General features: G+C 36.0%; 1 protein-coding gene across 5 annotated transcripts in view; it reads left to right on the top strand.

Moving 5' to 3' along the window:
- The window catches only part of LOC102974983 (serine/threonine-protein phosphatase 4 regulatory subunit 3B), a 72,639-nt gene that overhangs the window by 11,884 nt on the left and 32,842 nt on the right, over nucleotides 1-27,913 (top strand). For all 5 annotated transcript variants that reach the window (XM_055089189.1, XM_024118518.3, XM_055089188.1 and 2 more), the window contains exons 3-7: nucleotides 106-204; nucleotides 10,468-11,091; nucleotides 16,111-16,188; nucleotides 17,270-17,386; nucleotides 18,876-18,992. In XM_055089189.1, the coding sequence (XP_054945164.1) occupies nucleotides 106-204; nucleotides 10,468-11,091; nucleotides 16,111-16,188; nucleotides 17,270-17,386; nucleotides 18,876-18,992 (1,035 nt within the window). The remainder of the gene's footprint in view (nucleotides 1-105; nucleotides 205-10,467; nucleotides 11,092-16,110; nucleotides 16,189-17,269; nucleotides 17,387-18,875; nucleotides 18,993-27,913) is intronic.

Genomic DNA, 27,913 nt, shown 5'->3' with positions numbered 1-27,913 from the left:
CCTGAGGGCATTGCTGCGCTGTTTCCTGTCCTCTTGATTTTTATTTATACTTTGTAGTTGTTTCTTTTCTGGTGTGATGATACAGAAATCTTTATTTTTAAACAGGATACATTAATTGTTTGGTCAGAAGCTGAAAACTATGATCTGGCACTAAGTTTTCAGGAAAAAGCTGGCTGTGATGAGATCTGGGAAAAAATTTGTCAGGTAAGGTTATTTTAGTAATGTTTAACTTAAGTTTGCATGCATCAAAAATAAATTCTTGATTTATTTTTTTCATTATATCTAAAAGATGTGTATTAGAATGTGGAGAGACAATATCTTCATGTGAGAATTTGATAACCTAACCTACAAATGTCTTCTATGTTATACATCAAAATTTTTTACTTGAAATTGTTTTTTTTGTTTTGTTTTTTTTTGCGGTACGCGGGCCTCCCTCTGTTGTGGCCTCTCCCGTTGCGGAGCACAGGCTCCGGATGCGCAGGCCCAGCGGCCATGGCTCACGGGCCCAGCCGCTCCGCGGCATGTGGGATCCTCCCAGACCGGGGCGCGAACCCGGTTCCCCCGCATCGGCAGGCGGACGCGCAACCACTGCGCCACCAGGGAAGCCCTGAAATTGTTTTAAAAGTTGTAATTTTGTTTTACCACTTTAGATTTTGATAGCATATATTCATAATTAATACCCTACAAAATGTTAAGATCTTCTAACAGAAAAAAAAGATTAAATAGTTACGTTCTAAGGCTTTTAGACTTTTCTTTAATATTTGGTCACCTGCTTGCATAATGTTTATGGATAACTGTGTGCCAGACACTAATAATCAAAAATGCTTATGACTTCAACTCAGAAGGAACTTACAGTGTAGCAGGATATAGGATAGGTGGTAACTCTCAGGATAACTAGAATTTTTTTTTTTAATTGAAGTATATGTTTCAGTTGTGCATTGGAATTTTTTTTAATGAAGTTTTTATTTTAGAAGTGTCAGATTTATGGAAAACATGAGCAGAAAATAGTTTCTGTATACTCTTCTGCCTGATATCTCCTCCCCTCACAGTTTCCCCTATTAAATAGTTTTCCCTGTTAGCATCTTACATTGGTATACATATTGGTCACAATTAATGAACTAATATTCTTACATTATTATGTATTATTATTATTATTAACTAAATTCTACATTTATTCAGATTTGCTCAGCTTAAATGTCAGTATTCCAGAATCCCTTTAGGGAACTACATTACATTTAGTAGTTATGTCTCCTTGGGCAAATCTGGGCTATGACGGTTGGTAAATCATAAAATTCATTTTTACTTACTATTTTCTGTAAATGGAGATCACTGTGTTTCAGTGGTTGCCTAGTCTAATCTTCTATTACAGTGGGGTTTTTTAATATAAATTTATTTATTTATTTATTCTCGGCTGCGTTGGGTCTTTGTTGTTGAGCACCGACTTTCTCTAGTTGCGGTGCGCGGGCTTCTCATTGCAGTGGCTTCACTTGCTGTGGAGCGCAGGCTGAGTAGTTGTGGCACATGGGCTTAATTGCTCCGCGGCATGTGGGATTTTCCCGGACCAGGGATCAAACCCCTGTCCCCTACATTGGCAGACAGATTCTTAACCACTGTGCCACCAGGGAAGTCCCTTTAGTGTTTTTTGACTGTCGTCATTTCACTTATATCAGCTTTACCTCTAGGGATTCTTATCACTGAAGGTTCTTTTTCTTTTTTTTTTTTTAATTTATTTGTTCATTTTTGGCTGCGTTGGGTCTTTGTTGCTGCACATGGGCTTTCTTTAGTTGCGGTGAGCGGGCTTCTCATTGTGGTGTCTTTTGTTGCGGAGCACAGGCTGTAGGCACGTGGGCTTCCGTAGTTGTGGCTCGTGGGCTCTAGAGCGCAGGCTCAGTAGTTGTGGCACATGGGCTTAGTTGCTCCACAGCACGTGGGATCTTCCGAGACCAGGGCTCGAACCTGTGTCCCCTGCATTGGCAGGCAGACTCCCAACCACTGCGCCACCAGGGAAGCCCTCACTGAAGGTTCTTGAGTTAGTTTTATGGATCTGACCACAATCATTTATTTTCCTTGGTCCTCCCAATAACAGTGCAAAACAGCGTAATAAAGTGGCCTACGAAAGTGTAGTAAGAATCTTACCATTCCATAGAAAGCTTATTTGACATATGGCTCTAGATCACTAAACTTTTATCTGGGAGTAGATGGTTTGTTTCTTTCCTACCTCATATCTGACTATGTATGCATCATGTATTGCCAGAGCATTATTAGTATACATACATATTAGAATTCTAGTTGATGAACAGTTGAAAACATTAGTAAATATGATTTTTCTTTAATTTGTACAATATACATAAGAATATAATCCTAATTGTTTTGTTAATATTTCACCTTTTTGTTTTGCCTGTTTTTAAACCTGTGGATGGTGATGGCAAGAAGGTCCTCATTTTTACCCTTTTTTATCTCATGTGCTCTCCAAGGATTGAGATTGAATTTTATGTTTGCAAAGTCTTCTGTAAAGTGAGGTGTAAGATCTAAAAAAAAGTGACCTCTATTGCAGACATACATATGCAGGTCATAAATACTTGCTGTTCTGTTCTTGATTCAATAAACTTGAACCATGAATTCATTCATCTATGAAATGGGGGGAAAAATGTTCCATGTAAATAATGAAGGCAATAATTTCAAAATGAAAGATTACTTTTCCATAATATTTATAAGGCTGTTCAGAATATTAGTAGCAGTATATAAAGACTAACCTTTTTTTTATGATAAATTAGTGAAATGTGATATTTTATTTTGTTTTCTCCCTCCAATACCAGCATGGCAACTGGCACACGTGTGTATGTACTCGGTATATATTTGAAGAATGAGTGAATGAAAGAGAAGACAAACATCTTATTTAGAACTAGGGTGTTGAATTACATGTCTGCTAGAACATTAATTTATATTGTGGTTAATATGTTCCAGTGATCAGCATATTCAGTTATACTTTGCCCCACTTTTCCCCTCCCCACACCTCAGCACATGCTGTTTCATATATGTTCTTGGATATATATATATATATATATATATATATATATATATATATTCTTAATGACTTTGTACTTTTGTCTTAGAACTTTTTGCTGAAATTTGTTTTTATTCTCTTTACTCATGTAGTTCGGGAGGTCCCCAAGACCACTCACAGGTTCACTAATTCACTAGAAAGACTTAGAGAACTTCACAAAGCTATTATATTCATGGTGCAGTTTATTACAATGATATGATTCAGGTTAAAATTACCATTGGGAAAAGGCACATCGGGCAGAGTCTAGGAGAGTTCCAGGCGTCAGTATCCAGTTTTCTCTTTTCAGAATAGTCATGCAGACAACACTTAACTTCTTACAGCAACAATGGGTGGCAACATGTACAGAGTATTACTGACCAGGGAAGCTTACCCAAACCTTTATGCCCAGCATTTTCATTGGGGTGTTAGTCATATAAGCAGGCTGACTACCCATGTGGCTGACTCTAGTTTCCAGCACTCCCAGAGGTTGAGCTGATATTGTGTGGCCCAAGATCTCCTCCATAAACCATCCAGTTATCCACACATGTATGTGGACTGTCCAGCATAGCCCAAGGTCCCCAGGTAAACAAAAATACTCCCAACAGATAGGATATTCAGAGTGCTTAGAGGTTGACTCTCAGGAGTTAGGCAAGGTCCAAACCTTTCTTTGGGGAAGATTAGTCCTTTACTGCAAAGGCCACCCTTGGCCAAGACTCTTACAGCAAAATGGTCATATTTGTCTAAGCATCTACACTTAGTGTAGCATTTATATGACAGAGCAATAGTATCAGTATGAATATGCATAACATTTGGAGGAGTCAGTCTGGGCTAGGAGTAGATTTAAAGAAACAACTATTCTGTCCTATAAAGCCATGATTTACTTTTTATATTTTTGCACTATTTTGACTGCTCATTACCCTCCTTGATCTACCACAGTTTGTACCTTATGGTAAACTCGTAGAGAACTCTTTAGTGTAGAAATTAGCTGATGGTTAACAGTTAGTAAGTCCACTTATTCCTCATGCCAGTCATTTTCTATCAACATTACATGCTGAGGAGGCTTTAATTCAGTTTCCTCATACATTTGATCATAATATCAATATTATCATAAGGCTTATGTACATGAGGTAGTTGGATCAACAGTGACAATGTTATACCATATTGCGGTATGGTAGTAGATGTAACCTGAAAAAAGTAAGAGTCAGTAGATACTGGCACGTTACAAGAATCCCACTCAGTCATTAATAATTGGTCCAGTTCATCGTGTTGTATGACAGTGTCTCCCAGGGTGGTGTCAGCTCTATCAAGTAGACTTACAGACTTCCATTCAACCTTATTGAGTCCCAGGAGCAGTGGTAGACTTGGGAAACATATGGCTTCACCCTTCCAGGCATCTGTTACAGTTGAGCTAAGAGAATATCATCTCTTACTCTGAGCTTTTCGTAAGGCACCAGTGTTAATATTGGATTTCCTTCATTACATTACCTATTTATTTATTCCTTTGCCCTCTGTTACCATTTCTCCTCCCCATTTGTCATTGATTTTTATGCAAACTTTTCCGCCTTCGAAAGGAATGTTAGGTTTGGCCACTCTGCTGGTCTAGCAAGGTTAATTTTTTACTGCACAACTCAGTACTGTACTTTTAAGATCTGGCCATGTTGCTGAGTATACATTTAGTTTATTGCTCCCAGCTACTGTGTGGTATTCAACAGAACCATACGTTGTGTTTTACTTTTTAATTCTGGGAGGTCATTGCTGACCTTTGAAAGAACAATTTCAATAAAAAAAACCTATTTCTTTTTCATTTCTTAACCCCTTATAATAAGAAAATAGAACTCCTCTCTGAAAAAGATTGACAGCTCAAAGAGCAATAAGTATCTTAAGGGGAATGGTGAATGATAGAACAAAAGAATCATTGGGGGGAGAGAAATTACAAGAACAAGGGCTAAGGGACTTCCCTGGTGGCACAGTGGTTAAGTCTCTGCACTCCCAGTGCAGGGGCCCTGGGTTCGATCCCTGGTCAGGGAACTAGGTCCCGCATGCATGCTGCAACTAAGAGTTTGTGTGCCACAACTAAGGAGCCCACGTGCCATAACTAAGGAGCCTACCTGCTGGCAACTAAGACCCAGCACAACCAAATTAATTAATTAATTAATTAATTTTTTTAAAAAGAGCTGAGATAATTGATACATATTGAGCTCTTAGCATAAAATTAGAAGTACATATGGAAGTTCTAACCTCAGAAAATGGTAGAGACATTTTCTTTGAAACAGATGAAGGAATTGGATGAAGATAAGTTGTGAGATGGAAAAGAAGAATGTTGGAGGAAGTTGAGTACTGATGGCCTCTTTTTTTCCCAAAGGGAAAAAGTTCTCTCTTATGAGACTTAAAGGGGAAAGTAATAGTGTTTGACCCTTGAAAAGGGGAAAAAAATTAAAACAGTAGCTATAAGGGACTAGGATAGGAGTGTGGAAAAGAGAAATTTTCATTGAGAAGCCTACTGATAGTGTGGACTTACCATGAACCTTATCACAACAAAAGTTTGGTTTTTTCCTTAACGCTGTTTTCTTTTAATTTATTTATTTTTGGCTGCGTTGGGTCTTCGTTGCTGCACGGGGGCTTTTTCTAGCTGCAGCGAGCGGGGGTTACTCTTGGTTGCAGCGTGCGGGCTTCTCATTGCAGTGGCTTCTCTTGTTGCGGAGCATGGGCTTTAGGCGCATGGGTTTCAGTAGTTGTGGCGCGTGGGCTCAGTAGTTGTGACTCGTGGGCTCTAGAGCGCAGGCTCAGTAGTTGTGGCGCACGGGCTTAGTTGCTCCGCGGCATGTAGGATCTTCCCGAACCAGGGCTCGAACCCATGTCCCCTGCATTGGCAGGCGGATTCTTAACCACTGCACCACCAGGGAAGCCCCCTTAATGCTGTTTGACCAGTATTGGAGAGGAAGGGGCTGTGCTCAGCAGAGCCTCTCAGGGACCCAAGTTGATAGAGAATTCATTTTAATACTTCCATGATTATTGCAGAGTGGGAAAGAAAGGTGGCAAATCAGAGCACTGGTTTTTGAAAGCTCTTCCCAGAAGTTATACATGGCACTTTTGCTCACATTTTATTGGCCAAAGCAAGTCACAGAGCTACATGTAACTTCATGGAAGCAATGAAGTCACGTGCCACAAAAGGGAGAGAACCAGAAATATCTGGTGGACAGCACTTTGTCATCCAGGTAGACACTTGGGTTTATGTGCTATTGACAGATCAGATCAGTCAGGGTTACATTCAGGATGAATCCAGGAAGCTTGTAAGGGATAATACTAGATAATAAAGAAATAAACATGCTGTAACCTAGTGGTTACATGCATGGTTCTGGAGCTGTGCTTTTATTCTTAAACATATGCAAACTATGTTCATTTGAAGTGTAAGTTAACTCCTGGTTTCCTCTTATTTGTTCTTTGTAACCTCTGATTCTTCTTCCTTCCCTTCACACTATGTTTTCTCTTTTCTCTGGTTAGTGTCAGAGTCTTCTGGCTTTAACTGTTACCCTAATACCACATCTCTATCTTCTGTCCTATTCTTTTTCCAGAGTAGTAGGCCCACAGATTTAATTGCCAGCTGGATATTCAAACACCTCAAACTTAATAAAACTGAACTCTTACTAACATTCCTCTCCCACATTGCCAGTTTTTGTTAAAGAAGCCATAATCTTCCCAATGATGGGTTTAAAACTATAGGGTCATTGTGTTTCCTTCTCTCTTTTGTAGCTATCCCATATCTGTCCCAACATCACTATCCAAATTCAGTTGTTCATGTAGCCTTTGGATTAACACCCTAATTTATCTATATTTTCAAATTTGTCTCATGCAGCTGATGCCAGGTTAATTTTCTAAAGGACAGTGCTGCACATTCACTTCCCTGAACAGTAATGCAGGTGTTTTAGCTTGACTTTTCATGATCTGGCTAGAGTCTACATTTCCATTTTTGCTGTTTGCCATATGCATGTCACATATTTCCATTTCTCTGGCTCTGTGCTCTTCCCCTTGCACTTTGAATACCTTTATCTCCCCTCAGAATCTTACCTATCTTTGAAGGTCCACTTAAAATCTCAGATGCCACTGCTTTTTTTTCTTTTTTTGAATTCTATTTTATTTTTTTGTACAGCAGGTTCTTATTAGTTATCTATTCTATACATATTAGTGTATACATGTCAATCCCAATCTCCCTTTTTGGCTGCGTTGGGTCTTCGTTGCTGCACGGGGGCTTTTTCTAGCTGCAGCGAGCGGGGGTTACTCTTGGTTGCAGCGTGCGGGCTTCTCATTGCAGTGGCTTCTCTTGTTGCGGAGCATGGGCTTTAGGCGCATGGGTTTCAGTAGTTGTGGCGCGTGGGCTCAGTAGTTGTGACTCGTGGGCTCTAGAGCGCAGGCTCAGTAGTTGTGGCGCACGGGCTTAGTTGCTCCGCGGCATGTAGGATCTTCCCGAACCAGGGCTCGAACCCATGTCCCCTGCATTGGCAGGCGGATTCTTAACCACTGCACCACCAGGGAAGCCCCCTTAATGCTGTTTGACCAGTATTGGAGAGGAAGGGGCTGTGCTCAGCAGAGCCTCTCAGGGACCCAAGTTGATAGAGAATTCATTTTAATACTTCCATGATTATTGCAGAGTGGGAAAGAAAGGTGGCAAATCAGAGCACTGGTTTTTGAAAGCTCTTCCCAGAAGTTATACATGGCACTTTTGCTCACATTTTATTGGCCAAAGCAAGTCACAGAGCTACATGTAACTTCATGGAAGCAATGAAGTCACGTGCCACAAAAGGGAGAGAACCAGAAATATCTGGTGGACAGCACTTTGTCATCCAGGTAGACACTTGGGTTTATGTGCTATTGACAGATCAGATCAGTCAGGGTTACATTCAGGATGAATCCAGGAAGCTTGTAAGGGATAATACTAGATAATAAAGAAATAAACATGCTGTAACCTAGTGGTTACATGCATGGTTCTGGAGCTGTGCTTTTATTCTTAAACATATGCAAACTATGTTCATTTGAAGTGTAAGTTAACTCCTGGTTTCCTCTTATTTGTTCTTTGTAACCTCTGATTCTTCTTCCTTCCCTTCACACTATGTTTTCTCTTTTCTCTGGTTAGTGTCAGAGTCTTCTGGCTTTAACTGTTACCCTAATACCACATCTCTATCTTCTGTCCTATTCTTTTTCCAGAGTAGTAGGCCCACAGATTTAATTGCCAGCTGGATATTCAAACACCTCAAACTTAATAAAACTGAACTCTTACTAACATTCCTCTCCCACATTGCCAGTTTTTGTTAAAGAAGCCATAATCTTCCCAATGATGGGTTTAAAACTATAGGGTCATTGTGTTTCCTTCTCTCTTTTGTAGCTATCCCATATCTGTCCCAACATCACTATCCAAATTCAGTTGTTCATGTAGCCTTTGGATTAACACCCTAATTTATCTATATTTTCAAATTTGTCTCATGCAGCTGATGCCAGGTTAATTTTCTAAAGGACAGTGCTGCACATTCACTTCCCTGAACAGTAATGCAGGTGTTTTAGCTTGACTTTTCATGATCTGGCTAGAGTCTACATTTCCATTTTTGCTGTTTGCCATATGCATGTCACATATTTCCATTTCTCTGGCTCTGTGCTCTTCCCCTTGCACTTTGAATACCTTTATCTCCCCTCAGAATCTTACCTATCTTTGAAGGTCCACTTAAAATCTCAGATGCCACTGCTTTTTTTTCTTTTTTTGAATTCTATTTTATTTTTTTGTACAGCAGGTTCTTATTAGTTATCTATTCTATACATATTAGTGTATACATGTCAATCCCAATCTCCCAGTTCATACCACCACCACCACCACCACCACCCCTGCCACTTTCCGCCCTTGGGGTCCATACGTTTGTTCTCTACATCTGTGTTTCTTTTTCTGCCCTGCAGACTGGTTCATCTGTACCATTTTTCTGGATTCCACATATATGCATTAATATACGATATTTATTTTTCTCTTTCTGACTTACTTCACTCTGTATGACAGTCTCTAGATCCATCTACGTCTCTACAAATGATCCAGCTTCGTTCCTTTTTATGAAATGCCACTGCTTTTATGATTCCTTCCCTGTATTCTCTGCTCACCCCCACCCCAAGAGCTGGAATGTCCCTTCCTCTGAGTTTCCAAGGCATTTTATCTGAACTGTTCTTATGACCTTGTTACTTATATTTTCTTTTATATTTATGTGTCATCCTCCCTAAGCCCAGCTACTCTGTAGAGAACTCAGAAGTAAAAGAAATACTCTCATTCCTCTGGGGAAAAAAAGTATCTTGTATGCATCAGTATATCCATCTACTTTTTTCTCTGAGTTCTTAGTTCTTTTTTCATATGTTGCTTTGGTGGATTTGGAAATTTGTGGAACTCTTTCTGCTTAGGATATTCTGGATATTTGGGACGTTTTAAGGTGGAGAAGAGAGGATGATTGCACTCTTGGATTATGAATTAGAAAAATGTATGAAAAGTAAAGTTCTAAACATTTTTTGTTAGAGTAATTCATTATAGAAAATTTGTTAGTCATGCTTTTCTTGAATCATAAAGTAGTCAACCTGAATCATAAAGCAGTTCTTTATTCATTATGTTGTGATTTTTATCTAGATAATACTTGGAGGCTTTATAACAGATGTTAAATGAATGCCAGTTTTTAAAAGAATAGACTTTATTTATTAGTCTGTTTATCAGCTTCAGGCTCAGAACAAAAGCAAATACTTTTCCAAAAGTGAATTTCAAAAGTATTTTGAGGAAATCATATTTTCTTACTCTTGAATATACAAGGAGTTGGGTTTTAATTTGGTTTGAACTCAGTAGTGTCCTTGTTAAGCCAGTGTGATGGTGCTTTGTCATACATAGTAATTTTGGGGGACCAACAGAAGAGTTACTTTCTGCAAAATTCACTCTACTAGGTAGAGTGAATTTAATAAACAACTGCAAGTGGTTATTACATAATTTAATATCAAACATACATAACGTTAGCTGAAATATTCAGGTTATTAGGGATCAGAGTTAACCTCAAGTTGTAAGTTGGGAAATTTAGAGGTGAAACCATCTGCAGTCAGTAACTTAAGACTCAAATAACCGACTCTAAACTAGTTGTATTTCCCCCCTCTAGACTTCACTTTTAATTAACAATGACTGTATTAGTATTGATTCCTTGAAAGTATTGATTTTTACTTAAATTCACTAGTCAGGGGACTTCCAGCAGTCTAGTGGGGGCAGGGGTTCAATCCCTGGTCGGGAACTAGGATCCCACATACTGTGAGTCGTGGCCCAAAAAAAAGAAATTTATTTTAAAAAAAAATTCAATGATCAGTGATTTGATTCCCAAAATTCTGAATTCTTTTGTATTTTAAGGTAACCAGCTGTACTTGGATATTTTTAGGTTCAAGGTAAGGATCCATCAGTGGAAGTCACACAGGACCTCATTGATGAATCAGAAGAAGAACGATTTGAAGAAATGCCTGAAACCAGTCATCTGATTGACCTGCCCACATGTGAACTCAATAAACTTGAAGAGATTGCTGACTTAGTTACCTCAGTTCTCTCCTCACCTATCCGTAGGGAAAAGCTGGCTCTGGCCTTGGAAAATGAAGGCTATATTAAAAAACTACTGCAGCTGTTCCAAGCTTGTGAGAACCTAGAAAACACTGAAGGCTTACATCATTTGTATGAAATTATTAGAGGAATCTTATTCCTAAATAAGGCAACTCTGTTTGAGGTAATGTTTTCTGATGAGTGTATCATGGATGTCGTGGGATGCCTTGAATATGACCCTGCTTTGGCTCAGCCAAAAAGGCACAGAGAATTCTTGACCAAAACTGCAAAGTTTAAGGAAGTTATACCAATAACAGACTCTGAACTAAGACAAAAAATACATCAGACTTACAGGGTACAGTACATTCAGGACATCATTTTGCCTACACCATCAGTTTTTGAAGAGAATTTTCTTTCTACTCTTACATCTTTTATTTTCTTCAACAAAGTTGAAATAGTCAGCATGTTGCAGGTAAGTAAAGTGAGGTGTTCTTCATAATTTTATTTTCAGATATTTAGTCCCCTTAATAGTTAAGCTGGTGTTCATTCCTTCGTTTTTAAAGATTTGTTTACTTTAATTGTACTATCAAGCATAGAAAACAGGGCTTTATCTCATAGTTTTCTGAAAAAGAATCATTTCTTAATGTGACCTTTTATATTTCTAAATGTCCTATCATGCAGCTGGGTTTTGTTTTAACTTTTTGTTTTTTGCATTTTAGAAAATTGTGGTAGAGCATACATGACATAAAATTCAAAATTTTAACAATTTTTAAGTGTACAATTCATAGCATTAAGTACATTCACAGTGTTATGCAGCCATCACCACTATCCATTTCCAGAACTTTTTCATCATCCCAAACAGAGGCAGCTGTTTTTTTAAATATTTTTTATTCCATTTTGTGAGACCTAGTTATTATTGAGGATATGTGTGAGTGCTTAAAGCTTCCGAAATAATTCAGATGTGCAGCCAGAATTGAGAAACATTCATTAATTTTCAGTAAATTACAGTCAGATTATCTGCTATGTGAGGTTGATTTTATTCTCTCTCCTTGAGTTGTAAAGTAGGAGTTTTATACCATGTTTATATCACGTTAATCCTTTATACCCTAACAGTTTGGTAAGCATGATTTTGAAGATTTTGCTTTACTTGTGATAGTATACTAACAGTTGCCTGCATAACTGCCTTTGTTATTTACACATCAGTCACTAAGTTTATTGAGCTGCTACTATATAGTACTTAGTGTAGTTAGTGGTTCTCAAGTAATGTCTGTGGACCCCTGGGAGTACCTGAAGCCATTTCAGAGAAGTCTGTGAAGTTTTTCCTTTTCCAACTTCCTGTCACCGTGAGGCTGTATTTTCTTCATATACTTCAACCAAAACAACATATCACAACAGATTGAATGCTGAAGGAGATGTGAGAATCTAGCTGTCTTCTGTTAAGCCAAACATTAAAGAGATTTGCAAAAATGTAAAACAAAGCCACTCTTCTTTCTAAATGTTTATGATTTTGGATGATACAGTTGTTTGTCATAAAAAATATTTATACAAACATAATAGCTTATTTTTTTATGAAAATTAATGTTTTTAAGCATCTCAGTTTTAATTATGGTAAATACTGATAAATATAACCCACATAATAAAAGCTCTTCGGGGTCCTCATTAGTTTTTAAGTGTTTGAAGGGGTCCTAAGACCAAAAAGTTAAGAATGTCTGTCTTAGTACTTAGCTCTGAGATTCCATTTCTTGATACTTCCAACAATTATTCACTATTATAACTTTACATTTGTATAGGGTTTACTTCCCAGATCATTCTTTCACCAGGCAGTTTTTCATTATTCCACAGTAATAAGTGTGAGGCAAGTTGGACTTACACATTAGGTTCCATTTATAATACATGAGACTCACTTTTTAAAACCATACTGTACAATTCAGGGTGCCATTTCACTTGCTGACAGAAAAAGTTATAGTCTCAGCAGACTGGAAATAAACCCACAGTCAGTGTAGTTGATAAAAAGGACCCAGTGACAGAAGCTCAAGTGTCGCTTTCAAATGACTGCTTTTGACTTCAGAAGAGTTGCCAAATCCATAATAGTAAATCATAATGCTTTTTATGTTTTGAAAATAAATTATGCAAACTGATCTGTAAATATTTATAACTTTCTATGTCATACATTCTGTCATAGGTGGTCTATTTGTGAAAGTTATATAAACCAAGTTTTACTCATTTCTGGTCCATGAGAGGCATTTTATGAAATAGCCAGATACCGTGAGCTACCTGTTGTTTACTTAAGGTTTACCACTTCGTTACCTCTGTGCCAGCCATGATTCTGAATTCTGTTTTCAACAGTGTGTGAGAAGGAAGCAAGATTATGGCCATTGGCCTCTAAAGGCTCATTTCCTAAAGCCCATCTCTGAGATTTCTCTGCAGGCATTAGATGTTTCCACATACCCATGTGGCTAACTAGTATGCATATCTGTAGCTTCTTAAATAAGTATTAACCTGTTGTTGCATTAGTTACATAGGGCAAGTAAAAATGTAAGAATTTTATCTAACTTGACCAAAATGAGGTAGTATAAAACTACATAGATAACTCCTAGCCTAAATTAGGTTAATTAACTGAGAAATTATATGAAAGCAGTTAGGGTGGTCACTCCTAGTATGTACTCTAATACACGGTGAGATTATCGTAACCATGATAGGGAGATAAGATTTTAGTTAACCTGAATTTTCTACCTAATTGCAGATCAAAATCCCTTGTGTCCAGAATTGAGAAATATACTTTAAAATGTTTTATAAATTAAATTCCAAAAAGCCAGTAAATTGAGGTTATTTCCACACAGACAGCTGTAGAGTTAAGATCCTTTTCAGAACAAGAAGTTTTAACTTCTCCCTGCACTAGAAATGATTAAGGACGGGTATCTCAAATGTTGACATTTTAGCATGTTAACATAAATTTTCACTATTCCATAGATAAGAGTTGGGTGAAAAACAAACCCAGTGGGATCAGTGGTTTAGTTATTTTTTGACATATTTTGGAAGATTTCAGTGCTGAAAGAGAAATTTGTAACTTTTCATCCCATTAATTTAATATGTAAAATCTTCTAACTCCATTAAGAAAACAACTTTGCAATAATATGGTTTTGTTTTAGAGGTTTTTGGACTCAAGTGTAGGATTTAACATATTAAATTTTATCATACTGGACTTGGCCCATTCTAGTTTGTGTGTATATTTTGCTTTGGTTTGATTCCTACTTAGGAATCTATCCTGTATATTTTCTGTTGTGGGAGTGACAGAACTTCATTATGCAGGAGACCAGGATTCTAAATCCATCTTTATCACTAGCTAGCTTCTGATAAGTCCATTCTTTGGGATGGACTTTTAAAATTAGATTAGGCAATCTTTAGGTACTCTCTGAAAGCCTCATCTAATTTTAAATTTCTGTGTCTATGTGATCCTTTTAGAATTTTTAATGTTGCATGGGTCCTAGGTTTGGGATTTTGGTTTTGTGTGTGTGCCCATTTTTACATCATCGCAAAGAAAAAAGTTCGATTTCAGACTTTTTAGGAGCAGCTCCTCTTTTCCCTTTAAGGTTTTGTTATCCAAAATAGTAAACATGCACAATTTGACTTAAAATAATTATGATTTATTAAAAGCTCTTGAAATAGAAAAGAAAAACTAAAGTGATCTAAAGAAACTAATTACCTGAAGAACCAGGAATTTAGGGGAAATTTTCCAGCTATATTTATGATAGGCTTTAAGCTACCAATCATTGCTTCCTTAATACATTGGAACAGAGTGCTTGTGTAGAATAAATCAAAAATAATGTTAGAGGGGCTTCCCTGGTGGCGCAGTGGTTGAGAGTCCGCCTGCTAATGCAGGGGACACGGGTTTGTGCCCCGGTCCGGGAGGATCCCACATGCCACAGGGCGGCTGGGCCTGTGAGCCATGGCCGCTGAGCCTGCGCCTCCAGAGCCTTTGCTCCACAACGGGAGAGGCCACAACAGCGAGAGGCCCGCATACCGCAAAAAATAATAATAATAATAATAATGTTAGAGATCAGAAAAAAAATATACTAGGAATCGGAAAGCATTCTCCTAGCAGACTGTAATACTTGAAATTGCTTCTGTAATACTTTATGCAGTTCTAGCCATCAGCAAACAAATAATGAGTCATATAAGAAGAATTTAAATGGGAAATTGCATTTATCAAAGAACTGGAACTATTTTCCTACGAAAAGATTCTGAAAAAGTTAAAAATCTTTAGACGGGAAAGGAAGATTTAATCTGGGAGAGGTGCAAGAAGATAAAAATTTATAAAAGGTATAAGTTGAGGTAAATATGTGCTTATTCAACAAAACCTAAAATACTGAGATGAAAAAGTGATTTGAGGGATAAGTAAAGATTTTTTTATGTAGTTGAACTCTCAGAAGGTAGATGATTCAGGCCTCCATACATAAGATCCAAAAGGAGTCAACTAAATAACAAAACGAACACTATTCTGAGTCAAAAAAGGGGTTATCTGTCAGTGATGTGTCTTTGAATAGCTCCAAAGGATGTTTAGCGGGAGAGCATGTTATATTTTCCATGATCATACCTAGTGCTTTTCATTCATTTTTTCATATATGCTCTACCTTATTTCAGAAAGGCCTTAAGGGATTGATACCACTTCATGGATGATTTACAGTAAGAAAAAGGGCAGGTATATTAGCTATATCCTTTATATGTCATGCTTTGATTTTATTATCAACCATGCAGTTATCACTATTACAAATATTTTTAGGTTTTGCTATTTTAATTAAAATTATTCAAATTATATTTCATAAAAGTGAATTTTGAACAGTACTGAAACTTAAAAGCATAACTTTCTTTCAGCACGTTTTGATGGAAATCTTCTCTAAAGTGAATTTGAATTTTCATGTCAGTTTTTCCTTTGTAACTTAGTTGTCCATATTTATTATAGAAAATTGGAAAATACAGATGAGCAAAAAAGAAAATCACGCATAATCCATCACCAAAAGATAATCACAGTTAACCTTTATAATCTTATCACTGCCAGAATTCAGTGTTCTTTATTGCCGTGTTTGTAACTCTCATTTTTCTAATCCACTGTGGACTAATAATGCGATCTTCAAACTTGTTTGAATTATGTTTAAATTAAGCATAAATAAATAGACCCTGAAAGGGAGCTAGAGAAGCTCTCGGTTAAGGTAAATAGAGTTTTCATGCATGACCTCTATAATACCTATTTTTTGTTTTTCAAAGAGTTTATAGTTGAGGTTTCTGATTAAACAAGGTATTAATATGTCTAACTAATATTGAATGGTGTAGTCAAATTTTGAAAGTTATTATATGAATATACCTGGAATTTTAGGTTTTGTAATGGAATTGCTCTTAGGTTTTCAGCTACTTTTATTATAGTTTGTGAAGTCAAATAAATGAGTATAACTTTATACTTTTATTAAATTCATAGTAATTATTTTTTCTCATGTAGGAAGATGAGAAGTTTTTGTCTGAAGTTTTTGCACAATTAACAGATGAGGCCACAGATGATAATAAACGACGTGAATTGGTAGGTTATTTATTACTGAAATTCACACCCTTAAAGAGCACTTACTCTTTTGGCATACACAGCTTTTAATACTGAACTTGTTAATTTAAGAGAAAAATTTTTGTAATTAGTATGAAAGATAAAAACAGATGACCCTTGAGCAACGTGGGTTTGAACTGCAGGTTCCACTTAGACACAGATTTTTTTCAATAGTAAATACTACAGAACTACATGGTCCAGGGTTGGATGCGGAACCACAGATATGGAGGGCCTACTATAGAGTTAACACACAGGTTTTTGACTTAGTGGAGGGCGGGCACCCCAACCCCTGTGTTGTTCAAGGGTCACCTGTATTTAAATTATACTATAAAATGATTATTTGCAGAGTTTCTAAAACTTATTGTTTTGTATATCTTAGAAGTTTTTAGAGATATTTTGATGTGGTTTTATTCCCCCCAGTGAGGGAATATGTGCCTTATAAATTACAAAATCAATACGTGGTTTATGTTCGGACAGAACTACAAACTCATACAGTTTTATGGTTGTAGATACATTATTGAGATGCTTTTTTTGTTTTGTTAAACAAGAGGTAGGAGAATCCTTCTTGAATAAACGAATGATGAATTGGTTCTTGGAAGTGTTTTTCTTCTTTAGAATGTGTTGGTAATCACTTTTTTGAGATATAAACCATTCTTTGGGGAAAGAGAATGGTGATTGCTGTTTACCAGCAGTTTGCCAGTTTTTCAAACCTTATAATCAGATACTAAAGAAGTAATGAAAGATTGCTGACTTAAAATCAGCCACGTCATCTTTGATATAGTTATTTCTCAGTTATAAAATTAGCCCTTTATCGTAGGAAATCTCTGATGTTCCTTACAATTCTTAAAAATTGAATTGTGCTTTATGAGTGCTCCCTGAAAACCCAGCCACCATTTATTATAGCATGGTTTCTATGTTCTTTAGGTTTTGAGGAGCCAGGATACCCTAAAAACTCTAGGTCCCTGAGAAGGTTAATTCCACACTGTGGTAGATCACATTACAGTTTGCCCCAGAGTTACTTTTAATGTGTGTCAACTTCTCATTATTCTTTCTAACATTACAGGTTAATTTTTTCAAGGAATTTTGTGCATTTTCTCAGACATTACAACCTCAAAACAGGGATGCATTTTTCAAAACTTTGGCAAAGTTGGGGATTCTTCCTGCTCTTGAAATTGTAATGGTAATTATATAGCTTCTTTTCATGTTTTAGAAATTGCGAATTTGTAATAGATTTATATTGTGGATGGGAAATAATTTTTTATTGTAATGCATATTGAATTTTGTAATTTTAGGTTATGATTCATTTGGTAGTGAGTCATAAAACCTCTTCAGATTTTTATTAACTTAAATTTGTAATATTAACATGTGATTCATATAATACGGCTTCAAGTAAATAAAAATCCCACATGGTTTTACGAGACTGTTATCTCTTCTATAACAAAATTAAGTATGTTTCATAGAAACTAATAAATCCCTTTCCTTTTTAGACCAGTGAATGGGAGAAGGGCAGACTGGACCAAGGGGGCTTGTGCTGCAATATGGGGTTAAGGGAGTGATTCTCTCTCATACTTTTGTTTATATGAGCTTTATCCATTGGCATTTATTGTATGAAAAATTAAAACGGAGAAAATTTTTAAGTATTTATTAACTCATTTTAAAATGATAATAATTAACCCATTATATGTTAAGATAACTAATATAACTTTCATGAAAAAATAACTTTTCCAAAACAAAAAAATTTTAGTGAGACAAGTGGCATTGTTTCACATTTTTTGCCAATCCCTTTAGTGCCTGGTTTAATAGAAGATAGCTAGATTCTCATAGCAGCATCTGCATTTAATCTGTTACGATATTACATCTTGTAGCCTCTGGAAAACCCCACTAGTGATAGACTGGGAGTGAAAAAGGCCAATAATGCCTTAATATTTATTTTCATAATAAATAATATTATGAAAATAATTTTAATCTCATGCAATTTTGAAAAGGGTGTTATAACCCCTCTTTTCAGTGTGTGAGACCCCTCTCCAGGGTTCCCTGGGCCACACTTTGAGAACTGCTAATAAGTTAGGGAATGTTTTCAGAATCACCTGGAGATTTTTATCTTTTGAGTCATGTATCCTTCATGTACTGATAGGGAAAAAGCATTCAAGATCACTACCTTAGAAAACTAAGTTACGGAAAAGAGTGAAAATACCCAGATTGTTTTCAAAATCACCCTCTATTAGGAGAGTCATAAAAGGGAGAATCAGTTACTAAGGCGTAACTGGCAAACAGGACCAAAGACAGCTTTTGGAAAGTTTTGAAGCCTTAACTAGGAGACCTCATTCACATTTTTACATATATTTAAATCAAGAATCCTCCCTCCCATCCCCCAAATTTTTTTGCAACATTTGTAAAGCAGTGCTTTATAATCCTGTGCTGATTCTATTTAAATTCTCTGAATATTTATTTTTGTGGTGGTAAAGACAAAAACTGGCAGAAACTAATCATTGAGCTGCCTAAAGTTTTTAATATTTGTAAAAGAAAAGGATGGGAGAGATTATATGTTTTGATTCCAGTACCATGTCTAAATCCAAAAATTTGTTTGGCATAGATTTGGGAGAAAAAGGGGGAACGCAGGCATAACTTTTGTTCACAGTCTCTAAGTAACCTGATTTTCCTTTTATCAGGGCATGGATGATTTGCAAGTCAGATCAGCTGCTACAGATATATTTTCTTATCTAGTAGAGTTTAGTCCATCCATGGTCCGAGAATTTGTAATGCAGGAAGCCCAGCAGAGTGATGACGTAAGTGATAATGCTCTGGTTCTATATGAATTACCTATAAAATAGTGTTTGCAGAATGTTGAGAGAAAAGTCATAACCATAATTTTAACTGTTTATGAAGAATAATAATAGGTTTCTGATCAGTTGTGACTTTGGCAAGGCCAGAATATGTGGCAGTTGATTTGTTTATTGTAAAAAAAAAAAAAAAATGCATTCCAACTATTACTGAGATAAATAGATTTAATGAATCAAATTCTTAATTCTTGGTTTTAAAAAAAGTTTCAAGTATTAATGAAATGTAATTCTAAACCCTTAGGTCAGGCACTTATCTAGTGTAACTAAGAAGTTGCTTTTACTGATTCAAATGTGTCTATTTTTTTAGTGGGGATGAACATTTAATAATGAAACCAATGTTGTGTTTTCCCACTACAAAAATATTTATACTTTCCCCTTAATTTCTATTTAAAGACAAAATGAACATATAGCTGTAATTGAAGTACCCTTAAATTAAATATGTTAGTGTTAAGTAGAAAATAACTGAAATACAATTATGTCCCTTCTTAAAGAAGGTTTAGATTCCCAATGTTATTTGATTCTGTTATGTTTTTGTTACTATTGAATTAAACTATAGTTTTATATGTTTTATTTTTTACTAATGTCCACTTAGATTTTTATGTTCTATCTGTTAGATATTTCCAGTGTTTTTTTTAAAAGCAATTTTATTTTAGAACCGGTTTGGGCTAATGCTATTATTTAGGCAGTAGAAAAGAAATAGAAGAAATATTTTGTGTTAAGTATATTTTAAAGTTTAAAAAACCCAAATGATGCTAAATCTGACTTTAAAGAAATAAATACCTAGTTTATTAATCAGTTTATAATCTCACTGTTGAAATTCTTATCTTAGTGCCATACTTTACAAAAGATAACTTTGAAATTAATACTTCTATTGCTTCATCCTTAGTGATGTGTGGGATTAAGAGCATTCATCATAAAATCTCTCAGACTATGAGAATAATAATTTACTAGCTTAGAATTCTTAACTTTTACAGCTTTTATTTCTGTTTTCATTAGAAAAATGTTCTTGTTTACATTTAGTTGATGCATGAGACATGGGGAAGCAGTTACTGATCGTTAACAATGAAAAGTCCCTTTTTAATTTCTCTTTTTCTTGTAGTCACAGTCTTCAAGGTCTTTCATTTCCCTGAATTTTCTGAGGTCTAACAATTTTCCAATTTAAAATTTTTGTTGCCTCAAAATAATTGTTAGGTCACAAATGAAGATAAATTACTTTTTTTTAAATTTCCAAAATTAAGGATTCTACATGCTGAATTCTTTACTGAGTTGGTAGTAATGTTTAAAAGAAAGAAGAAATAACTTACCTGTGTATTCAGTGGGCAGTTGATATTTTGATGCTGTTTTAAATGCACAGCGTTCAAACTTTTCTTTCTGGTACTGTGGGAGCAGATTTGGTTTTAGGAACATGGATTACAGTATTAAAATATGTGTTGAGACACAAGGAAATAACAATATTAACTTTTTTTACTATAGTCATTATTTCTATCCAAGCTGGAAAGATAGGTTTAGCAATAATTGCTGTGCTACAGATTTCAAACATTTTTATGCTAATGACCTTTGAAACATTCAGTAAAACTCCTTTTAAAATCTGACTGGATAAGTAATACAGTTACTGCTGAACTACTTATTTTGGCAGGTATTTTCAGTGTATTTTTCACTTAGAAATAAATTCTTATGTTAATTTCTATAGATATGATATTAGCCTTAGGGTTATTTCATTTTTTACTAAATTATTTCTAGAATTGTATACATGGGATTTGCTTCAGAATAATTCTGGAGAGCAAAATTTACCATAAAAAGAAATTTAAAATAAATACATAAGCTAATCTCTATGGGTTGACTGTTCAGCATTTTGTATTGAACATATCACATTTTATTTCTTAAAATTGTGTCAATTTTTAACTTTTTATTTTGAAGTAATTACAATAGTACAAAGAACTCCCATATACACTTTACCCAGATTTCCCAATTGTTAATACTTTATTTCTCATTTGCATTATCATTGTCTTTCTTTGCTTGTATTTGTATATACATATTTGCATACATAAATATATAATTAATTTTTTCTGAATCATTGAAGAAAAAGGTATGGAAATGATGTCACAGTGCTCCTTTACCCCTATTTGCTTCGGTGTCTATCTACTAAAACTCTACATTACCACTGTACAGTTGTCAAAGTCAGGAAATTAAATAACATTTTTACAATACTGCTATCTAACTACAGTCCTAATTCAGATTTTATCCGTTGTCCCAGTAATCCCCTTGTTACCCAAGACAAAAATGAAAACTTTCTGTTGCAGTATCCGAAAATTTGGATTTGTCTGATGTTACCTCATGATTCAATTCAGGTTATTTCTTTGTGTCAGGAATAGTACAGAAGTAACATTTCCTTCAACATCATACCAAGAAATTCCCCCAACTTTAAAAAATGGTCTTAAGTTTTCTTTGTCCAGGCTGTTCTGACATTTCACAGACTAAAGAAGTTAGATTAAGTTCTTCTGTAGAATTTGAAGAACAGTTGTTGCTTTCTTTGAACACGTCAGAATGGATTGAAAGAAGTATTGGTTCTGTAATACTTGTAACCTTCATTCAAGTAGCTGCAAGAGCAAATTTCATATGCATGAGCTTTTTTAATGATTCTTACATTTAGATAGTTTTTAAAAAACTGGTAGTGTTTCCACAACATACGTCAGTTATTTTTATCCTGTTACCTCAGAATATTCTTCCTGCTCTTGCCATTCTTTCTTTCTCCTCTTATTTACTATATACATGGAATCTAAGTTACACAGATTCTGATATTTTCTTGATCTTACCAGAAAGTGTCAGTACACATTTTTCATGTAACTTTGTCATGATTGCCACTTGGCTACCAGTGAGTGTGTAGTGCCATAGGTTATAAAATATATCTCAACATCAAGAAGTTAAAATTTTAAGAAATCTGTCTTAGAAGCAATGAAATAAAGTATGTTCTTTATGTCTCCCAGTCAGAAAATAGAGATGTCACCTGATAATCGGGATAATCTCTAAATTCCATGTGTAGATACCCAAACTTCCCCTCCGTTGCTAATTATATATTTTCAATATTTTTGGCAATATTTAAAAATTCTTACACCCACTTAATATACTTTAAAAACAAAAGTATGTGTTTCAAAGAATAGCATGAGGCTGGAGTGTGATGAAACCAACAGGAGTATCATTTCTCTAAAACTTGATTTAGAAACAACTAAAACTTTGAACTATCTCCCAGAAACTGTGGTTAAACTCACTTAAATGTTGCTATTTAGATGAAGAATGGCAAACTTTTCTTAAAGGACCAAAAGGTAAATAAGACTTGGTAAGCCCTCTGGTCTCTGTCATAACTCTGCCACTTCAGTATGAACTGTCTATAGACAGTTTGAAAATGAATAGGTGTGGCTGTGTTCCAGTAAATGTTTTACTGTAAAACTATTTACAAAGTGAACAACCAGCCAGGTAGTTTTGTAGTTTAATGACCCCTGACTTAGACCCCAGAATATTGCAAGTATTTAGAAACTGGTTCTAAATTGAAGGGTTTAATTGCAAAACTACTATGGTGGTGTAAAGAGAAGTTAAACAAAGAGACCATGGGAGTAAGCAGGCGTTAATGGGAAAGGAGTTATTGGGCCCCCTCTTAAGACTGTAAATGTAAGAGAGTGTTCTCTAGAATAGATTTTGGTGACCCAGCGTTGGAATAATTTCACTAGGGTTACTCTACAATGGCTTATTTTCAGATCAAGTCATAGTTTGACATCTGAAGAAGGAATTTTCCTGTAATTTGTCTTACATCTCAATTATTTTGCCGTAATGCTTGAGCATGACTTTTCTAGCCAGATTAATGCCATTGTTGGAGAAGCAGGTTACAGAAAATTAGATTTGTTTTAATGCCAATAAAGAACTTTAACAGGCAATTAGAAATGCTGGCTTGAATTTTGAGAGTGGTCTGACTTTAGTGACCACTGGACTTTAGTTCCATTGGAGAAATAGGCATGGAAGAGTTAGGTCACTTACATAGCTAGTTATTAGCTGTGCTGCAGTTAGAGGCTGAGTCTTTTAATTTAGCTATTCCTTCTGTTCACCAGGCTTGCTAAGAAAATGAAGCATGTTTTACAGACAACTTATAATGCTGGTAATACTTTTAGTTCATTGATGAATGTTTAATCATTCGTTACATTTCTTAGGAACTATTTGTTCATTGTCTCTGAAAGCACATTATTACTTTGAAGTGGGTTTAGTAATGCATTGTAGTAGACTAATTTTAATTGTTAGCTGAGGTGAGTGTACCTCTGGGATAAGACTGTCTTACTATTCCATGCTGCTGTATACAACATAATCTCTAGACGCATGGTTAATTCCAGTTATTTAGAAGTTGATTTTTACTTAGTTTGCAGGATCCAGTAATTAATAATAATAATACCTAACATGTATCATAGGGCTCATCTCATTTGTTACCCATCTCTCAGTGTCTTTCATTGGCTGATGTCTACTGTATTACCAATTGTAGTTTCATATATTTTGCCTGGGTTTTTGTTATTGTTTGAGGTACAAGAGTAAATCTAGTTCCTGTCACTTCATCTTGGCCAAAAGTGGAAGTCTGAGTTCATGTTTATTTTCAGAGTAGATTTTATTGCAGAAGACTGGCTCTTATTCAGAATTGAACAGTTTGTGGATTTGTGTCTCTTGTGTTACTTACTTTAATAACTACTCATGTTTTATTAAAATGAGACTTCAAAACACTAAAAAATAAACCCATCTGACACAAGGATTTAGAAACCAACTTTTTTAAGACTTTCATATCATTGAGTGTGGTAATTGGTATTATTGATTGTGAAATATTCCCATTTTTTGCCCCCTTTCTCCTCCCTCTTTTTTTCTCTTTGTCTAAATCTGTTTGCTTTGTCTTTGTCTGTTTTTTCCTTTTCCCTTCTTCAACAAAGAAGCTGTAATAAAAGGCCTGGAGAGTGCTGTTCAGTTTCTATGATGATGGAAATGTTTATTCTTTAGCCATCCAACAAGGTAGCCACTCGCTACCTATGGCTGTTAAGTACTTAAAATGTAGATGGTGTGACTGAGGAATTACTGATTTTAATTTAAACAGTCTCTTGTGACAAGTGGATATCATATTGGACTGCACAGGGTTAGAATATTTACTACCTATACAACCAGTCTAAGGAGTGAATCTTTTATCTTGTAGCTGTTTTAAGCAGAGGAATGTCTTGATCAGGTCTCGGTTTTAGAAGGATAGTTCTAACAGCTGGAGATAACTGGAAAAAGAAGGCCTGGCCTGTGACAGAAAAAAGGAAAGATGTAAGAAATTAATGTATCACTTAGGAATGAGTTTGGCTTAATATATCAGCAAGATGAGGAGTGAGGTCAGCAAGATGGCAGATAGGAAGTTCCAGCCCTTATCCCTGCAACAGAAACACTGATTTAACAACCATCCACAGACAAGAATACCTCTATGAGACTTCCAAAATCTAGGTGAGAGCTGTCAGGGAAACTTGAAGCAAAATTAAGTTCCAGTAACCAACCCTAAAAAAAAAAAAAAAAAAAAAGAATTATGAACTGCCTGACAAAGAATTCAAAATAATTGTGTTAGAGAGGCTCAGTGAGCTACAAGGGAACACAGATAACTAAACAAAATCAAGAAAACAATACATATACAAAATAAGTTCAGGAAAGAGAAACTAAAAAAGAACCAGAAGAAATTCTGGAGCTGAAGAATACAGTGACTAAACTGAAAAAAATCAATAAAGAGCTTCAACAGCAGGCTTGAGTCAAGCAGAGGAAAAAAATCAGAGAACTTGAAGACAGGCCGTTTAAAATCAATCTAGTCAGAACAAAAAGAAAAAAGAATGAATGAAAAAGAGTGAAGAAAGCCTACATGAATTATGGGATACCATAAAGCAAAATAATATATACATTATGGAAGTCTCAAGGAGAAGAAAGAGAAAGGGACATAAAGCATGTTTGAAGAAATAATGGCTAAAAACTTATCGGGAAAGATAAGGTCATCCAAGTCTATGAAGCTCATATGTCCCCAAACAGATTCAACCCAAGGAGGTCTTCACCAAGATACATTATAATAAAACTGTCAAAAATCAAAGAGAAGAGAGAATTTTGAGAGCAAGACAGAATAAACACATCACATACAAAGGAAGGCTTTCAGCGGATTTCTCAGCAAAAAGCTTGCAAGCCAGTAGAGAATGGGATGATATATTCAAAGTGCTGAAAGAAAAAAAAAACTGCCAACTAGGAATACTTTACCTGACAAAGCTGTCCTTCAGAAATAAAGAAAAAAGACTTTCCCAGACAAAAACTGAAGAAGGAGTTCGTCAAAACTAGATCTGCCTTTTTTTTTTTTTTTTTTTTTTTGCGGTACGCAGGCCTCTCACTGTTGTGGCCCCCCCCGTTGCGGGGCAGGCTCCAGACGCTCAAGCTCAGCGGCCATGGCTCACGGGCCTAGCCGCTCCGCAGCATGTGGGATCTCCCTGGACCGGGGCACGAACCCGTGTCCCCTGCATCAGCAGGCGGACTCTCAACCACTGCGCCACCAGGGAAGCCCTAGATCTGCCTTTTAAGACGTGCTAAAGGGAGCTCTTCAAGTTGAAATGAAAGAACACTGAACAACAAAATGAAAGCATATATATGAACGTGTAAATCTCAATGTGAAGGTAAATATATAGGCAAATATAGACCGATGGAATAATCTAATGGTGGCATGTAAATCACTTTTAGTGCAGTATAAAACGTAAAGACAAGATATTATGAATAACTACAACTACAGAAATTTGTTAATAGATGCACAGTATAAAAAAATTCTGATATCAGTAACATAGTATGTGGGTTGGGGAATAAAAGTGTGGAGTTGTACACAATTGCTGATGAGAAATTAATATCCAAAACATGTAAGGACCTCCTACAACTCCATAGCAAAAAAAAAAAAACCCAATTTAAAAATCGGCAAAGGAACTGAATAGACATTTCTTCAGAGACATAAAAATAGCCAACAGGTGCATGGAAAGTGATCATCATCACTAATCATCAGGGAAATGCACATCAAAATCACAATGAGGTATCTCCTCACACCTATTAGGATGGCTCTTATCAAAAAATCAAAAGGTAACAAGTCTTGATAAGGATGTGGAGAAAAGAGAGCCCTTGTGCACTGTTGTGTGCCTATACCTTGGTGCAGCTACTATTGAAAACAGTGTGGAAGCTCCTCAAAAATTAATAGAGAACTACCATATGATTCAGCAGCCCCACTACGGATATAAATCCAAAGAAATTGAAATCAGGATCTTGAAGAGATAGCTGCACTTTCATGTTCACTGCAGCATTATTCATAGTAGCCAAGACATGGATGCAACGGAAGTGTTCATCTGCAGATGAATGGATAAAGAAAATTTGTCATGTACATACAGTGGAATATTATTCAGCCTTAATAAAAGAAGGAAAGCTGGCCACTTTTGACAACTTGGATGAACCTGGGGGACATTATGCTAAGTGAAATAAGCCAGACACAGAAGGACACAATACTATATGATACTACTTATATGAAGAATATAAAATAGACTCATAGAAGCAGAGAGTATAATGGTGCTTGCCAGGGGATGGGGAGTAGAGGAAACAGGGAGGTATTAGTCAAAAGATACAGTTTCACTTTTACATGATGAACAAGTCCTAGAGATCTACTGTATAGCATATTACCTATAATTAATATTGTATACTTAAATATTTGCTAAGAGGGTAGATAGTATGTTAATTATAATTGTTTTAATCCTAAAAAAAGAAAGAAAAACCAGCCTATAATAGTTTTACCTAATAAAAATTTTGTTTTATTCACGTCACAGTTAGTCAAGGAACAGCTCCATGATGCCAGAATCTTATGAATCAGTCATCCTGAGCTTCTGGTTTTAATGTCTGTTACTTTGAGGTTGCAAGATTGCTATTCCACCTCCAAGCAGGAAGAAGAAAGGGGGCAGAGGGCAAAATGGAGAGAGCTAGAGAGCTTTTCTGTTTAATTTTAAAGCTTTTTCTTAAGAGGTTCCATTTAGCAATTTTTACTTGTATTTCTTTGGCCAGAAGTGAGTCACCCTTAGCTGCAATGGAAACTGAGAAATACAGCGTTTTAGCTGAGTACATTGCCTCTCTGAACAAAGCTTGGGCTCTGTTAGCAGGTCAAAGAGAATAGAGACTAAGTTGGCATCTAGTAGTATCAGCCACGGCCCATCTCTGTAACTACCTAACGTCCATATACACTTTTCTTTCGTCACTCACCCTTTCCTCAAGGGAGACTTCTGTATCCAGTCTGGAGACTTCACGTCCAGAATATTTGAGTGTTGTGCAGTCCTCTTCAGGTCCAGATAAGGCTCCTTATGTTTCAGGGACCTGTAAACAAAAAGATAATTTATCTGCCCCAACATCACAATTAAACTACTTTTGTTTGGGAAAAGGGAGAACATACATACAGCAGTCATTCATTCACAGCTATGATGCACTGGTCTGTCAAATATTTGTTGAATTATCAGTAGCTTAGACTCATTGTCCCTGGAGGTTCTTGATTAACCAAACCAGCTGTCCCTGGTTCTGTTCTCTAAAGAATTTTCCTTGCCCATTTTCTTCCAAAGCTTAGGTTCCTTCCCTTAGGACATTTTCAGCTGTGGCTGCATCTGAGCTAGGCAATGGAAGATGCCTTTCCTCCAGTGCTCTATTTTGTATTGTAGCCTATTTTCTGTCGGTGTGAGTTCTCTGACCCAGTGGTGGTCTTAGAGATCAGTCATAGACTGTTGCTAAAGCTTACTTTACAGTTAAGCTTCCTCTACTGTTTAGTAGGCTTCCAAATTATTTTC

This window comes from Physeter macrocephalus, chromosome 12, assembly GCF_002837175.3.
Source record: "Physeter macrocephalus isolate SW-GA chromosome 12, ASM283717v5, whole genome shotgun sequence".
Classification (NCBI taxonomy): Eukaryota; Metazoa; Chordata; class Mammalia; order Artiodactyla; family Physeteridae; genus Physeter; species Physeter macrocephalus.
Note: the sequence above shows the minus strand (reverse complement) of the source record. Positions and strands in the feature narration are given on the sequence as shown.